Consider the following 17661-nt stretch of genomic DNA (forward strand, 5'->3'; position numbering starts at 1 on the left):
GAATTCCCTCACCTGCTATCTGTTGAACAAAGCCACATCACCCGTATTATATTGGTCTAAGACAAAGCGGTGTTGCCCCTTTTTTCTTGAAGTATTTGCTCAGAACAAGAAACAGAAAACAAGCCACCATGGAGTAATGGGAAGAGAAGAAAACAAGGGTTGGGGAATGGAAAGAGCAACAGCAAGACTACGTAAGAGATGCAAGCTTTGATAGTTACAGCAGCATCCAGCACAGAAAGAATTCTTTCCAGAGGAAAGACTTGCAGATAATACTGAACAAAACAAACACATTTATTTCTCAAGCCTTCATTTTATTCCAGAATACCAGCTGACACTGAGTTTGAACCAAGAGCTCAAAACATCTCTGTGAACACCAAGAGTGAACAGTAGATCTCCATCTCGTCACAGCAGCAAGTTCCTAATTTCACTATAATTTCCAGACTAGACATCCGTCTGAAACCTAACAACTTCACCTAAAGCATAGTGTAGCCATGGGGCAGCTGTGGCCATCTGCAGCTTCTGAGCTGCATGACAGTGGGAGCCAGACAGATGGATAATTGTTGAGCAAAGATTTCCTCATCTTAGGAAGCATCTTTTCTTTCTTGTGCAATTGAAGACTTTAGGAAAGGGACTTTGTTTTCATGTTCTTCTATTTACCAATGTCAGGACAAGGGAATTGTCTTCTACCAAGCTTAATCACCTAGGTTAGGCAGGCCATTAAAACGTAGTTTTGGCAAAGAATTGAAGTTAATCAAACTCTTGCTTAGATTCTCCAGTTTGGGCGGTGTTTTTTTTTTCTTTTTGTTTTTCAACAGCACCTGAAATTCATGCATAACGAATGCATATCTAATATTGAACAGAGATTAAAGTGGTTATAACAACATAGCTCTCCTTCTACAAAACTCAGCTGACATCTTCTGGCCAACCTCGGTTCTACAGGTATGAAATCGAAGATTTATTCAGTAAAGCACTGAAATTGAAATCCTTTTAGTGAACAAAAAACACCTCAGAACTGCAGAGCATGAAGTCTTGATGTGAGAACCACCCCACAGCAATAAAGGCCATTTCAGAGTGCGTAAAGCAAAGCACACTGAAAAAAAATAAACCCTATCAAAGGCTCCGTTGTTGGAGCTTCCACCTCCTCCTCAGCTGACAGTAAGCCACTGGTTCCTAATGTGCATTCAATAGCCTACAACCAGAAAGAACTATTTCAACAGCTAGCATCTTTTGGCTGGTGCGAGAGAAGTATGAAGTCAGAGTCTGAACTAAACAACTCACTCTAGAGCAAGCCCCTATACAATTGGCTCCACTTTCAGCAGGGGGGGCATGGAAAATCCTACCTGATCACTGTTCATCTTGTCATATAAAGACTTCTAACTCCAAGACTGTGTAATCTTTTTCAGAAGCACTGAATTAACCCAGGCAAGTTGTAAAAGTCTCACACCGAAGCTACATAAACATAAATGGGATTATCAGAGCATGCTTTATGACCCACTTATCTGCTGCCTGTGGTTCCAGTACCTTTTTAAGCATTGCTCATTTACATTTCTCTCCCTGTATTGTTTCTAATTAAGAAAAGCTCACCAGAAGACAAAAAATGCTGTGTTTTTTTTTTTTACTCCTAAGAAATTAGAAGTGCCCAGTTAAGTTTGTTTCTTTAATCTGAATAGAAGGCATAATTCTGCATCCTTTCTACAATTGCTTTGGTCCCATACATCTTTTCCCTTCAAGTCCTTGAAGAGCCTCAGCCAAAGCATTCTGAGTCTGCACCATCAACAGACCTGAGCAGATGCCCAGACGCTTGTTAGCATGAAACTGTAGCATGGGCCAACGGGCCATAACATCACTGAAGAGCAATTAACTAATGCAGTAAGAAATAAAACTCTCTCACCTGACATACCTAGAGAGATCTGACAGTAGCAGTTTGAATTGGTTCTCCAGGATAGAGACAACGATTTAGTAAAATTTCAAGTGTTTTATGTGACAATTATACTTCTTTGGAGGTTGACTTCTCAGCAGCAGATAGAGGAAAAACCTATTTCCTATTCATGTCAAACCATGATTTGTAACCTTTAGAGAAACACATGCCTTGGAGTCTTACTTTTCTGCTTTCTCTGCTGCAGCATTAGACCACAGTAATGAAGGGAACATAGAAAATGGTTTATGACAGCAGTGTGACCAACTGATAGCTGAGAAAACCACAAGATGTGCCCAGTTCTATTTTCAGTTCTTCTTAGTACAATTAAAGCTCTAAACAGAGACTCTGTTTGACTAAAATACTCAAAAAATATTCTGCAAAGTTTACACATCTTTTTTTTTGGAGGTGGGGAGGGGACAGAAGGGCGAGGGAGGAAAAAATTGTCCCTTAATTTCTCTTCACCCTCAAGAAAGGAAAACCAATTGGAATTAATGGAAACAAAGTTAAACCTCAAAGACTGAATACTTGAACACTTGCCGTGCTACTGGTCCATTGTAATTCAAGGATTTTATCAGTGTTTGTAGTCCTTTTTGCATATGTTTAAGACAATTTACATCATACACTGCAGGCAAATGTTCAAATGATTTTTAAACTGCAGGCAAATACTGTGCATGTGAGCTCACCAAATTTAACATTTTTATGTGTATTTCCAATTTTACTAAAGCACAAATTGGATATTTTGGCCAGTGAACACCTGCTCCCTCTGCTGACCGCAGTTTAGTGCACCTCAGTAGTATCAAGGTGTCCTTATTTTTATGTATTAATAATTATTTCCACTGGGGGAAAACTGCTGAGGTACAAGCTTCTAAGCAAACTAGCAAAGCCTACTCAAACTATTTTTATCTGAGCTTGAATATTTACTCTATCTGAACTAGAATCTAGCGTATTTTCTGATATGCTAGATTCTGATAAAGTAACTGAAACATTGTCTTCCATCCTTTTAATAAAAATCACTTTCTAAACTTGAAACATGATATAAATATTTTTATTTAAAAAAGAAAACAGTGATTTGGGTGAGTGTGTTTTTGACTATTGTTTCTTCAGACTGTTAGAGAAAAAAAACTCCAAACAGAACTGATATGACCTAACGCAAATAAATTGCCTACGGAGATGTTTATCAGAACATACATCTTGGTATTGTAGGACTTGCATCTAGATGTGGTATCGAGCCTTCCCATCAGTGTGCTTGCATAAGCAGATTAACACATTAAGTTCACTCATTTAAACATTGTTGGTTAGGTGCGTGATCTAACTCAAACTGACAGAATCATTATTTTCTTCACCATAAGTGGTGACAGGTTTTTGTCTTTGGCCTGCAACAAATTCCAGGGACCATTTTAAACTAACTAGTTTAATGTTATCCTTCTCCACTGCAGGATAATTATAGTGTTGCATGTTAAAGTGAGCAAAACTAGCATGAAATTAGAAGTAGTACCCTTCTTACTGTCAAATGGGTTCCCTAAAACAATCATTATCAATTTGCAGTTGCAATTACAACAACCTACATGTAAGCACATATCTAGGAGTAAGACTTAGATAACAGTGGTACAATGACTCTTTCCAAAGACAACAAAGATTTTACCACTGGGCTCTACTTGAATTAGAAAACTATTTTTTTAATGACTATATACTAGATGGTTTGCTGTACTTCTGCATTCACAGGTTTGCTCTACAGCACAAGCTTTCTAAGTCATCTTAATTAAAATTGCATCATTTGATATCAGCTCTAGCGTGGTCTAGCCCCCTTGTTCCTCTAGTCACACTGTGAAATAACTTCTCTATTAAGAGGTAGTTTAAAAATGCATTCTTTTACTGCCTTATTCTAAAACTGAAACAGTGAAGCATGTAAGGTATTGTAAGAGCGAATGGAAATAACCCACTTAAAGACAAAGGGGTTCAGGAATGCTACATAACAGCACTTTTCTCTTCAACCAGTTGCCTTCATTGTTTGCCTTTTTCTGGCATATGAAATTTTCTTTTTTTTCTTTTATTCTGGCATGTGAAATTTTTCTCCACAGTACCTGCCTCGGGGAGGTGGGTATACTTTAAATTGCTGGACCAAGTGACGAGAATTTCAGCATCCTCTTTAACACCTCGCACATACCTAAAGCCTTTCTGCACCGAGATCTAAGTCTCAGATTTCTCAAACCAACCCTGGTTTGCTGATATCAAACGATACTCATTTCATCCAAAAAATAGAACTACCTGCCTCCAAGGTGAATTGCTGCATATATTCCAATATGTACTCAAAGAAAAAAAAACTAAGTTGTTATTCTGGAGTAAAGGTTTTATATAAGAACGCATTTAGTGATTGACGTTGTAATACTGAATTGCAGATAAATCCTGTATAGTGAAAAGCACAAATATTTAATAGGAAACAAAAAACTACTTAAAGAGTCTTTAAAACAAATTAATTAGATGCCTGGAAAAGCATAGAGAATTTTTATGCGGAGGAAAAGTATATAAAAGTCCCAAATCCACAACTGCTGCCAGTTTATGGCCAAGACCTCATTTGCTTAAAAGTTTAAGATGAAAATTGAAGTCGTTTTTCATCTGCTGAAGTGCAGAAGGATAATACTTTTATTTTAAGTGAAACAGAGGGAAAAAAAGGGATTTTATTTATATCTGCTGTGACACACCCACACAGGTTCTTTCTTAGTAGCAACAGCAGTAAACACTCCTGTATTCCCAGAAAGCATTTTTGCTGGCAACAATTACAGCTGAGCATAAACAAGGAAAAGAGCCACCAGAGAACACCATATGTGAAATTTAAGAAAATACAGCTAATTTGCAAGCTTTAGATAATCACCCTTGAAAACAGTATAAAAGAAAATAGTTATAAAATACACAAAAGAATACATTCAGAGCTTAGAACATACATTCATTAGAGAAAATAACTGCAGCTATAACAACAAGCTCCTGTCCAAAGACAAGAAGATTAAATGTATTTTAGCAAAACACCAGTACTTTTATTTCTAAGTCAAATCTGAAGAGAAAGGTGCTGCGTGTTTTGCTGTATTTACCTTTAGATGTACTTCTGAACTTGTGGATCTGTCAAACTTCATTTGAATTACAGTTGGTGGATTTGATATACAACACTTCATACATCAATACTTAAGAAAATGATTTATTCTTTAAGCAAGTAGATGCATAAATGCTCATATCTAGCACTATTAATTCCCAGGCAGGGGACCATGAAGTCCCTGATGTGCTCAAGTTTGAAGTTGTCATACAAATCCACACACAATTAACAGGATATGCATTCACACTTCAATAATTGCCAAAGAAAAGGTGGCTTTGTTTCTTATCTTAAAAATCTATACAGAAAACAATGTCCAATAGTTCCAGGGCTGTCTGAACCATTTTCTTTAGTGCAGTCTTTAAAATTAAGCTTAATGTACACAAGGCAAATATCGGACACTGCTACATCAAATAAAGATTTGTTTATTTAATTCAATTACAGTGCTTCAATAGGATGCTACTCATTTTCCACAACAGCAGAGCTTTCCTACACTCCATGCAGCTACAGGTATTATCCATCTCCCTATGAAGTTTTACCAGTCTCATTGAAATGTGTCTCATTTGTTCATTGGGAAAGTTTTACCAGTGGTTCCCATGGAATCAGAACTTAGTCAGCAATCTTTAGTTCAGTTGCATTGCAATGAACTTTCATCAAAACGTTTTTCTTCAGTGTGTACACACTGAAAAGCCAGGGAACTTTCACCAAATTCACTTCTAGAGAGGTTATTTTCAAGACTAGTCAGTAACAAAAAAGGATTAGGAACTTCCAGACCATAACACTGGTAACAGCTTGGCTATCAAAGAAAGACAGTGATGGTCTCAGTATCAAAGTCAACTAGCAGTATAGAACAGCAGCAGTGCAAGTATCTATTCATTGTTTCTGTAATAATTTTCAATTGTTTCTGAATTAAAATACACCACAGTAACTGTGATATCATCTCTGTACATTCTTGCAAGGTCTTCAGGCAGTGTCAACATTGCAGCAAGTTTCTCTTGGTCCACCTCGCCATATTCATTATCTCCAATTGCATGCCTTATTAAATGAGTAGCTATGTTCTTGTCAAGCGAGGCAATGCCTCGGTTTTTCCTCTGAAGTAACAAGTTGTGCATATAACCCAAATTAACTGGTTTCTCAAAAGCCAGTTGTGGTTTCTGCTCATTAAGCTCTGTAAGGTGTCCAGCAACTAGTTTTACAACTTGTTCATTACTGAGCATCTCCCATAATCCATCTGAAGCAATAATGAGAAACTTATCCTTGCCTCTTAATTTGTGGTATGTGACTTCAGGCTCCGCAGTTAGGTAAGGGGGTGTATGGTAGTTTGGAGGAACATACTGATAAATATTTAAAGCCTCAGCATCACAGCTATTCTCAAGAACACTGTGTTGCAGTTCTTTACTCCATTTTAATTGCACATCTCCAAAAGCTCTGGAGGGCATGAGAATCCCCAGTAGTCTGTCATTCACAAATAGAGTTTTCTCCTCAGATCTTGGATGTTCTCTCTTTAGTCTTCTAATTTCAAATTCATCAAAGGCATTGTGGTCTCGTGTTAGAGGAAGAGGAGACCATGTTCCATCTTCTTCACAAACCCCTAAAATTGCTCTGCAATCACCGGCATTCGCAACATGTAAATGAACACCATCAACGTGAGCTACACATGCTGTTGCACCAGAAAAAGCTACTTGAAGGGCAATATTTCTCATCAACTCATTTTCCTGGGGAGCCTGAACTTCCAGTGATATGTCCGAGTCTAACCTTTTGAATGCACTTATCATGGCTTCTTCTAAACTAAATCCTGGCTCAATGTCTAGGTCCAGTAAGTGTTGCCAGTAAACCCGGAGATTCTCAAAGTACTGTGAAGTTATCTCTCGGTACTCCACATCATTTGGATGCTTGTGCAACTGCAGAATAGGCATAACTGGTTTCATGCACTCCACAGCAAGCTCGATCTCTTCCAGTGCTTGCCGAGACATGAGAGAAACTGCTATATAATGAAGGAGTCTCTCACTTACTGCCTGAGCGCACGCAGAACCTGCATGACCATCAAAGACACCAAACATCATGCCTCTGGTCTGCAAGCAAGTGGCTGCACTTCTGCGGTCTTCAATAGGGGTATTGGATGCCAGCTGGTTACTTTCAAATCTCAACACAGAATTCGTGTTTTTACAATTCAAATCCAATATTTTATGGGATAACTCACCTGCTCTGAGAATATCATTGATTTGTGATGGAGACAACTGGAAAGAGAATTGTTCTTCTTCGGTGGAGGTGTGTCTGAATGCTTTTTTTAAGGAGAAGATATTGTCTAAGCTGCAGCTTGCAGCAGGGTAGAGAAGTGTTTTGGAGAAAATAAGCTTCCATTTTATTTTCTGTCTATTTGGGATGCATATGGAGTACAAACGTCCTTTTCGTTGTAAAACAATGCTGTTTCTTGCCGAGCTTAAGATCCAGGATGATACAGTTCTTGACATCATATGTCACTCCACAAATTGAACAACTTCCTTCAGTCCAGCAGAAAGTCCTTATAGTCTGGAATATAAAAATTGGAAAGGTGTAAGACAAGGTTCACAAGAACCTTTCCATACGGCAATACAAAGAAAGTCTAGAGGTCACAGAAACATTCAGAACTTTTTTGCAGAAAAGACTGCTACGGACAGAGCCATCTTAGAAATGATACAATTTCCATTACTTAATGACAACCTTGGTGAGTTTAACTTAGGATATGACTCCTCTTACCAACTAACCCATCAGAAAAGCTAATTTTTATTTACGAAGCATGCTTTTTTGTTATTATGGCATGGTTAAGACGTAATTCCAACGTTACAAGAAACTTACACTGTTCAGTGGAAAGCCTTGTCTAACAAGACACAGAAGGCAAGTATCTCAGACTTGTTGGATCTACATGGCAATTAATGGACAACTTTTAAGATGTCTGCTAGAGTACAGCTTTACTCCAAATTCATTCTAAATAGCAAAATGTTTCTTCTAAATATCAGAGCCAAGAGTGTAAGTACTCAAATCCCACAGAACTGAAAGATGTAGCAGACAGATTAACATTTTATATAAATTGCCAGGAGCTTCACATCTAGAGCAAGCTAGCTTACCTTTCCAATTCTGTTCCAGCTTATAAGCTTGATTCTTTTTTTGTACCTGCCAGGTCTTAACACCGGTAGGATTTCTACACAGCTGAAGTCAGACTGGACTACTGGTCAATTAATGGATTTATCAAGGCAATGTGCACTTGGACAAAGGGAAAGTTATACCACAGCTGCATTGATGACTTTTACAGGTTTACAGTTAGGCATGTTCATTTGGAGTGCAGTTAAAATAAGCAGCTGTGAAGAGCACTGAAACCTTGGGCACTTGAACAGATGAGGTTCTTCAGCTGCCATGGGGAAGGTCCATCTTATTGCTTCCTCCTTTAAATAAGGTATTCAAGCTGTGAGAGGCAGTCTACTAAGTACAACTAGGTGCTTAATTCACAACAGAGCTTTGCCCCAAGGACTTAAAAGCTAACTGTATTGTAGCACCACAAGTACAATTACTCCCAGAAGATTACACTGGCAGCCTGTTTGAACAATATAGTTTTCTCAGAGCTCTGAACCACTTGCACATTGCCTTCAACACAAGGTACTCCAGGTCCCAGTCCAACGATGCTATCTATGTACTACTGCAATACTGTTTTTTGTTTGTTTTAAGCAGTGCACTTTGTGAAACAGCAAGAAGGCCATCCAGCCAGTTGCATAAATAAAAATGTTCCAAGAAATCAGCAGAAGCTAAAAACAAACTTGAGCTACTGTAATCAGAAGGCCTACTGCTCCAACCCAAGGACTCGACTAAAATTCTATCTGGGAAACAAAAGCAAAGCATACCACCCCTGCCCCACAAGAGAAGAGAGCAGACAGGCCGTTCCACCAAGGAACCCACCACTTTGACGCCGGGAAACCTGCGAGGACAGGCAAGGACACCGCCTAATTTCACTGCTGCTATCAGGAGAGCAGATGGCAAAGCCAGTGCCAGTTCATGGCTTGGCGCTTGCCTGTGGTCTCCTGGGACAAGGACCTCTCCCATCACCACCTATTGTTGTGCTGCACAGAGAACACCACCAGAAAAAAGCCATGAGGAACCAAAGAACAGCAGCAGCACCAGACAAACCTTATTTGTCAGCCTTGTCCAGGCCATTCCCCACTCTGCTGCTTCTCTCCCGTCCCACCCTTCTGAGCCAGGTACAGTCCGAAACCTGACAACTTTCCTGTTCTTGATCGAAAAACCTTACAGGAATAGCATGTTAAACTGACTGACCCTGCTCACAGCGGCTGGCTGCACACCGCTGGATTTTTCCGTCCCTTCCCCAGCAGCAGATCCCCCCAGTGCCATACAGATATCTCTCTGCCTGGGGCCGGGTAACACCGACGGGGTCCTGAGCACACTGCTGGACCCCTGGACCAGCACCCACAGCCCCAGCGCCCGCCCCAGCCACCGCCCGCGTTAGAAAGCGATGGCGGTGCTAATTAGGATGCCGGGCGGTGCTAATTAAGGCGCCGGGCTGCAGCCCATGAAGTAGGAGCCGCTCCCACCCGCCTCGAGCGGCGCAGTGCCAGAAGCAGCACTTCCTCCAGGCCCACCGGAGCCCCCGCGGCTCACCCGGAGGCGGCCGAAGCGGTGCCTCCGACCCCATCCCTTACCGGTGCGGTCCCGTCCGGCCCGGTCCCGGCCACAGCCGCCGCCACGCGCCCGGCAGGTTCCGGGCTCTCCGGCGCCGCTCAAGTGCCGGGCGCTGAGCGACGGCCCCGCCGCCCAACCCGCGCCGCCCCCGCCGGAGCCGCCCCGAGGAACGGCCGCAGCGGGGCGGGGCCGCGGGTTCCTGTCAGGACATGGCGGGGCGGGCCGGGCGGTGGCGGTGTGGGGCTCCCGCCCCCCCGCCATGTTCCATCAGCGCCGCCTCCGCCGAGCGGTGCCAGCTCTGGTGTTGCTGGCGGGGAGGAGAAGGCTCCCCCCGTGCCCGGCGCAGCCTGGCCTGACCTGACCCGTGGGGGCCGTGCCGTGTCCCCTCACCTCCCGTCACCTCCCGTCTCCGTGTCCCGTCCCCTGAGCCGCCCGCGCGGTCGGCAGCAGTCCCCGCCCTCTTCCTGCTTTAGATTAGTAAAATAAATTCTCCATTTAAAAAGAATCCATTATCCATTTATAAAGAATCCAGTAGTAAACTTCAACAAAGGTTACTCTTTGCAGGAACTCTCCTTTGTTCTTTTTAAACATAAATAAAATTATACATCTTTTGGTGCTGGGGCTGCCACATGATAAGGCTTCAAATGACAAAGCCCCTTTGAAAATGGTAGGCCCTGTAAGCTAAGAGCAACAACTATTAGAGGTTCAGACAGCTGGATCCTCCTTTTCGCCGCCTGCTTTCTAGTTTCCAGTGTCTGTCTTAGTTAAAATTTCTGTTGAGTCATTTAGTAATGAGACAAGGAATGGGCCCAAAGTGCATGGTGGTTAATAAGTAGTTATTGGTTATTACATACTGGATAGCGAGTAGACCTTGCCTCAACCTGGAGTAGTGATTCTGCAGAAACAGAGGCTCACGTGAGGCTTTGATAGGATGATAGTTCACTTTTGATTTTACTGGCTTCTTGTACTGAGGCATTTTTCATTTACATAATGTGTTGCAGGTATCCTACATGAGATAAGTGTGTTCCCAGATTATCTGTAGTGGACAGATGTGTGATCATCTTTGTGAGTCTGAATGTTTATTTGTTTCCGTTTGTTGTTGTTGTTGTTGTTCTAAATGTAAAAAGTGAAACATAGTTTCATGTCAACTGGAAGACCAAGCCAAGAAAAAAAAAAGGAAGGTCACCTTAGAGAAAAAAAAAAAGGAGCATTATTCTAGCATATGTGGAAACAGTTATCCTAAATGGGTGCACCAGCAGAAGCTCCTTGGCAGTCTTCTGATCTACCAGTTTTTTCAGTTTTTGTACCATTTACAACAGTGATAAAACCTCATTTGTCAGCCTGAAAACCAACTTGACTGCTCTTTCTTCTGCTCAAGGCATGTTTAAATGCTTCTCTTCAGCTGAAAGCTATTACTGCTCACATATTCATGCAGTCATTTCATAAACTCATATGCATAAGCTGAAGTGGTTTAGAAAACATGTAAATTAAGGTGAGACTATTAACAATCCTGCAGGTATTGCTTTTGTTCCACATAAGCCAAGTACAAGAAGGAATACTGTATGAAAGCATATAAGAAATTTAAAAGTTTTCAGTGTCATTACTTGACAGGACTAGATATTAAGTTCAACTGAGATTCAGATTCTGCTTTGGTGTGTTTAGTTATGCTGATGAAACAGAGCGATACATAATTAAAGTTAAAAAGTAGAAATGCTACTCTCTGATATGATTTGGGGAAAGAAATGGTATTGCTCAGGCTTGCAGTATTTTTGCCCTCAGGAATATCTAATTACTATGGTGAATTCCTGTGGCAACAGTGGATGGTTGCCATGGTGCTCTACCTTGCTAATTCACATTGAAAAAAATTATAACTCAAGTTTCTTTAGATAAAATTAAGCTTTCATTTTGACTTCATTGTTTATAGGTGAGCAAAAGTTCAGTATCAAATGTCCTGTGCCAGGACAGAGTTCTTATAAGCGAATGAATGCAATTCCAGAAACATTGTATTAAGGTGCAATGGTAGGTTAAATTGTAACAAATGCTATATTTAGTTTTTTTCAAGGTATAATTTTATCTTTTTACTTGTGTGGGCAGCAACTCTGTTTTCTCTTTGCAAATACATTTTTGTGCTCATTTCCATGCTGCGTGTTTAGGCCTTGATCCAACTCCCATTAAAGTCAATCCCAGTTTCAGCAGGTTTCAGATAATGTGAAATGGTTATTTGAGCCTAAAAGGTCAGTCTCAGAAATCCCATTGCGTGAAACAGGTTGCAGTCAGGCTACTGAGGCACGTGACATTTTTACTCCTGACCTAAAGTTACACACAGGAATTTCTAAGCAGATAAATCGTGCCAGGTATTTGAGACAGGAGTACATTGCCTAAGTTAGTTCAGCCAACGTGTATGTTTGTATGAACGAAGTGCAAGACTATGAGAGACACTGAATTTGATATAATTACTGGATGCTGCTTAGAGCTCTACTCCCAGTCTCTCCCAGAACCCACCTGTTGGGTCAGCTTTAGCTACCATGTGAGATTACGGGAAGTGAGGCTGTCATCAGATCTGACAACATCATAATTTGTTGGGAGGGATGTTGTGATACAGGTTCCTCTGTGGTAATAGGATCATTAAATCAAACATTGGAAAAGGGGAAAAATGCGGGCTGAAGAGGGGTACTGCTGCTTCTGGCATTGGCCCTCACTTAATTTGGATGAGTGACTCCTGAAAGTGTATTCTTAGGCTGTATGTTTCTGGATATGGGGTACAAAAGATGGGAAAGCCACAGCTTCCCTCTTCTCTCATGGTGCATCTTAGCAATTTTTTGGAGTTATGTTATCACTTTCTGGATGCGTACTGGAGAATTAGTGTTCTAAGACTGATGGAAGGGGTGATGTATTTTGGTAAGCTCTTCAGGAGATATCAAAATATTAATAAATTATCTTATTTCTACTTATATTGCATGCCTTCTATTGTATCTAAGGACTTCAAATAGGGTTTGGTTTACTGTTTTGTGATCTTTTATTCCTTAAGATCACCATATACTTAAAATGAAATTAATGTTAAGGCAAAAATTACTATTACTATTCATAATCCTAGCTATATCAAGTTTCTAAGCCAAGCATAATATAATTATAATATACTGAATGAAGATGCTGACACCATCACAGAAGCAGTTATATTTGTTCTACTTCATCGTTTCCCAAAATCTTTTAAAGTGACAAAAGTAATTGGTTTGGTGCCGCCTTTGCAAAGCAGACATATTTCAGCAGTCTTAACTTGTAAATATTTGCACCAAAAAATTGATGAAGTATAATGAAAGATGCACAGTCTTATATACCTGGAGTAACTCAAGTAAAGCTACCTGAATTATTCAGTGGTAACAGAGACTATTTGCACAATGAGGATTTTCACACACAGAACTAGAGGCAGATGTCTTCAAAACTGATGTGAAGAACTGACATCTTGGGAGGGGGTGGGAGGTAGTTTTCAACCAATCTTAAACCTTGCTCAGGGGTTTTGGCACTCATTGTTCTGCTTTGAAAAGAGCAGCAACCATCTCAACTCTCAGAATATCTAAGTTGCTGAGAGAACTCGAGTTGGCTAGAGTTCAGGTAATGTTTCCACAACATACTGTATCACCCTTTCTCTCTGAAAATCCAACACTGTGTAGAAGAACCAGAAATCTTAGGAGGAAAAAGAGGCTGTTCATATGCATCACTCAGAAATGACATATGAAAGTATACTTGGTATAGCTCTGATAGTTTCGCATAAGGTTTTTAGCTGAAGTCAAGAAACAAGCCCAGAATGTATTTAGGAGGTGGAAGCACATTTGTTCCTAATTTTTCATGCCCTTTTATCAAAGGAGTCTAATTCTGTAACTGGCTAGTGAAACTTAAACTTTCTATCTGACTTGCCTTACACTGATACTGTACTACTTGGGTTTTCCTTTATTCCCATGGAAAATTCCTTTTCCTTATTCTGCGTGTTTGTTTGGGCAACTAACTGGCTCTGGCTAGTTTGGTACAATATATATATTTTCCAATTCCGGGAGCTACAAACAGATGACCATTAATTACCACTCCCTTCACAGCAGGTGCTAATATGTATGAATTTCCACTAACCAATTGAAATTCATGAAAAGTGTGGGACTCCTGGTGTTTTGTAAAGATAGCTTGTTATGGGGACACATGAAGAATGGAATCATATCAATCAATCAATCGTATCAATCAAGTAAGTGTGATTTTCCTCGGAAAACAAGTTAAACATCAGATTAATATTTCTAACAAATAACTAATACTTTTCTGGAAAGCAGACTAGTAACAAACACAATTTGAATCCAAAGAGGAAGAAGTCTACTTGAGGTTTTCTTGAAATGAGGGGAAAGGCTTAGTCTAGTGCTTGAATTAGAAAATAGCCGTAGATAGAAGCCCTTTGGGAACCTGGGAATGCCCATCATGCAAAGGAAGATAGGTCCTGTGAATGGCTTGACTCTCTGGTCCGGCTGGGAGAATACAGATAGTCAGAACTTGCCTTTTCATAAAAAGCACACCAGTATACCTAACTGGCTTTTTGAAAGGAAACGAGTACCAAACAGTTGGATTTGTTACTGCTCACAGCCTTTAAAGATGCCAGCTACTTGCTACGTGTGTTTTGCCCTGTGAATAGTGACAAACATTTCATTTGCTGTATATGCTACTTTGAACTTTCACAAGAGGTAAATTAGCACCTTAGATGGAGAGGTCTCTTACAAGCAAAAAATCATGAATGAGACTGGGAAAAATAAGTTTCCTCAAGGTCTTTTAAAGCAATTGCATTTTCCTCCTAGTTTGGTTACAAATAAAATCCGGTCTTTGATCTTCTTATGTAATCTAAAACAAATACTTAAATGCTAGGAAAGCAAACAAGCTGCAAGAAATGTCAATGAACAGAGGTAAACACAATGAAGAACTGTAGGAAAAATGTCATTTCAACTCTCCAACTTCACTTAACCCCTGCTGTTACAACAGAGACTAAGCAGTGCGCCTATACACGAACTTGCAGAGTTTAAACTGATGATCCAATTTAAGTTAAAGTGATTCAATCAGTACAAAGGCATATGTATTTACTGTGACTGGATCTTAACTCCACATACATCATTTTACACGATGTTACTTACAAACTGGTTGAAGTTAAACTGAAAATCACTCTTATACTGAAATAAACGTTCAGTTAAGTTTCTGTACCACTCTAAATGTGAGTTTACATTTCCTGAGGATAAGTTACAAGTGCAGGAAAGTCTCCAGGCTTAGTTTGAAGTGCCAACATTTAGAAAACTCACTATATTAATGTGAAGTGAAATGATGGTTTCCATTACTATGACACTGTTCACAACCTGCAGTAAGATTTTTTTGCTAAAATTTGAAGGTAATGCAAGTAGTATTATTGAGAGAACATCAGAGACATAAATATTCTCTGCCTTACAGCCATGCAAATTAGGAATAGTTCTGGTAAAATCAGTCAGGTTTCATCAATATACCATACTTTCCTTGGGGTAGCAAGAAAAAAATTGAGACTCTCAGCATTACAGACAGCATAGAGCAATGTGCTGCTGATATTTAGTGTCTGTACTAAATGATCATCTTTGCTTGCAGAAGGAATTTAGAGAAGAAAACAGCTGATCTGAGATACAAGGTAACATCTTTTTTTTTTTTTTTTGGCATATCTGTTTGTTGATTTTTCCTGAAATGGTCACTTTTCTATTTTTCTGGCCTCTGAACACCATCAAAAACACTGTCTTATGACAATGTACCTTGCAATGCTTTTCCACTGATGCTTATATTTAGGTTCATTTACACTCATCATGAAACATCATAATAAATCACTGCTAGATCACATCAACTATATCACTGAAGCTGCCTAAATATCCTCCTGTTTGCAAAGGGTAGTAAAAAGCTAAGCTGAACCTTAACTGGAACTATTAAAGTCAAAGAGTTAAATGTAATGGAGTGTGTAGTTTACCAAGCAGACAATATCTCTAGTCTACAAGTGAAACAAAAATTGTGACTGACGTAACTGATCTACTATGATTCTTTTGTAAGATTGATTTTTTTAATCTGATAACGAGGTTTCAAGGACTGCATATCCTTCAAGCCAGCACAGGGATTTCAGTTATAATCACCTATACCTTTAAAAAATAATTATTTGTTATCAAAGTTACATTTTCTCTCATGTGTTGTATTTCGACCAAGTAGCCTTAAAAATTGTTTTAAGCATTTTAAGTGTAAGAAATGGTAAGGAATGGGAACAGGCAGCCACTAGATGGCATTTTTAGTCTAACTTTTACAGCTGTTCAATTTCTGTCACTGTCCTAAAAGAAAGGCCTTGTATTCTTTCAGTCATGACAACTATGATCATATTACAAGTTAAGCCAATCAAGTCTTTCTGGAGTAGTTAAATTCAGGTGGTAGTTTTCTTTCAATGAAGCTGGCAATAGACAAAGGTAGCACACGTTCTAGAATTTGAATGTCTGTGATGGAGGAACTTTGCTGAGTAAAGTTTAGAAGAAGGTGTGTCAGAAAGTAAAACGAAAGCAGAGAAAATGATGTTCCTGATAATCCTCAAAAAGTACTGGTGCATAGCAAAGTGATTCAGCCCTATGAATAGCCTTTAAGGGGTACATGCGTGCTAGAGACACTAACTAGAATACAGTTAGGAGTTCAGTCAGACAAGCAAACTGGTAGTAGTGGCTTGATTCCTATGGTCATACAAAATGCACCGCATCTGTAAATTAATGGTCCCATCTGGAGATACAGGCACCAAAACTTAGCTCAGAACAAAACTGGAATTATTAAATAATAGCAGTTTGTACTGTCATAGTTACTATCCTCTGAGGGTCTCATAGCACATTATAAATATTAGTACACAGTCTCTGGATTTCATTTTCCTCATCTCATAGATAGAAACATAACATCAGTAAAAGGAATAAAAGAATTCTTGCTGTAAAGTTCTCATTAACTATATTTCAATCAATATATTAACAAGTTAAGAATTTGTATATAAAATACCAATTAAAATGGTCCCTTGTACTGCAGAACATAGTTACTAGGAAAACTTTGCTAAATTAAAATGAATTATCAGTCAAACATTTGGTCGTACCTCTTAAAAACATCCTGGACTAGTAATTTTTAGTCTTTGGTGGGGAATAATTTTATTATTTTTGCTTCCTTTATGCTGTAAGGAAGAAGTTATTACAAAAGCTTTTGTATTATCAATGTGTTTTGTCTCACTGTAGTAAAAAAAAGTATATGGTTTACAATCTAACGACTGAGAAAAGCTATAAATAAAATTTCTAAAGCAGGGTGTAATAAGCATCTCCCAGAAACTGAACACCTTGTGGGATTCACCATTTAAAGCTCTTTACAATAGCTAAGCTTTCACAATAACCTTGTGAGCTAAATATTACCCTTCTGCTGTTCCCAAGTAAACCACCCTTAAAGAAGCTTAAGTATACTGTGTTCAAGGTCACAGCACGGACACATTCTGTAGATAAGTAAGCTTCTTTTATTGGACCCAAGTGGTTGTAATTGGGAGAAGATGAATAAAGTTTTGGTATATAAGCCCCGTTAACACTTTTTGAGAAGTCTTATATGCTTAAAACTAAAAAAAAAAAGCTGAAAATATTTATCTGCAACCTACTCTGTCAAAGCATGTACAAATGCAGCAGTACTTAGATAGTTTAATCTTTATGTGATAAGTGATACTGGTTAAATTTCAATTAGGCTTTTAATTTAGCCCCCATAAAACAATGGGGCTATCAAATTTGTAAGGCTCTACTGGAAGACCTTTTATATTTTGAAAGGTGTTTCATATTATTTATAACCGTAAGAGGGAAATAAGATTCATAGTAACAAAAACGCAACTCTGACAGTCATTAAAGATGCAGTAAACATCAACAATTCTTAGCCAATAGAATAAACAGCAATAGAAACCATTAGTTCCAGAGGAAGGGAAGAATTGTGGCAC

The 17661-nt window shown here is 39.3% G+C and overlaps 2 protein-coding genes across 6 annotated transcripts in view; one reads left to right on the forward strand and one right to left on the reverse strand.

The window, feature by feature from the left end:
• Positions 1–17661, forward strand: part of LOC310879851 (uncharacterized protein) — a gene marked incomplete at its 5' end in the record, with an annotated part of 54600 nt that overhangs the window by 32889 nt on the left and 4050 nt on the right. For 3 of the 5 annotated variants that reach the window (XM_083794790.1, XM_083794791.1, XM_083794792.1), the window contains one exon: positions 93–7527. In XM_083794790.1, the coding sequence (XP_083650916.1) occupies positions 93–211 (119 nt within the window). In that variant the 3' untranslated portion in view covers positions 212–7527. Of the gene's footprint in view, positions 1–92; positions 7528–10663; positions 15331–17661 lie in introns of those variants that run through there. The other 2 variants (XR_014571167.1, XM_083794794.1) reach the window with 2 other exon arrangements.
• PDP2 (pyruvate dehydrogenase phosphatase catalytic subunit 2) lies at positions 5403–7471 on the reverse strand (the record flags this gene model as incomplete). The annotated part of the gene is made up of 1 exon (XM_083794718.1): positions 5403–7471. The coding sequence occupies one exon, from the start codon at positions 7469–7471 to the stop codon at positions 5867–5869; it is 1605 nt and encodes a 534-aa protein (XP_083650844.1). The 3' UTR covers positions 5403–5866.

This window comes from Anser anser (genome assembly GCF_964211835.1).
Source record: "Anser anser genome assembly, chromosome: 11".
In the NCBI taxonomy this organism is placed as follows: Eukaryota; Metazoa; Chordata; class Aves; order Anseriformes; family Anatidae; genus Anser; species Anser anser.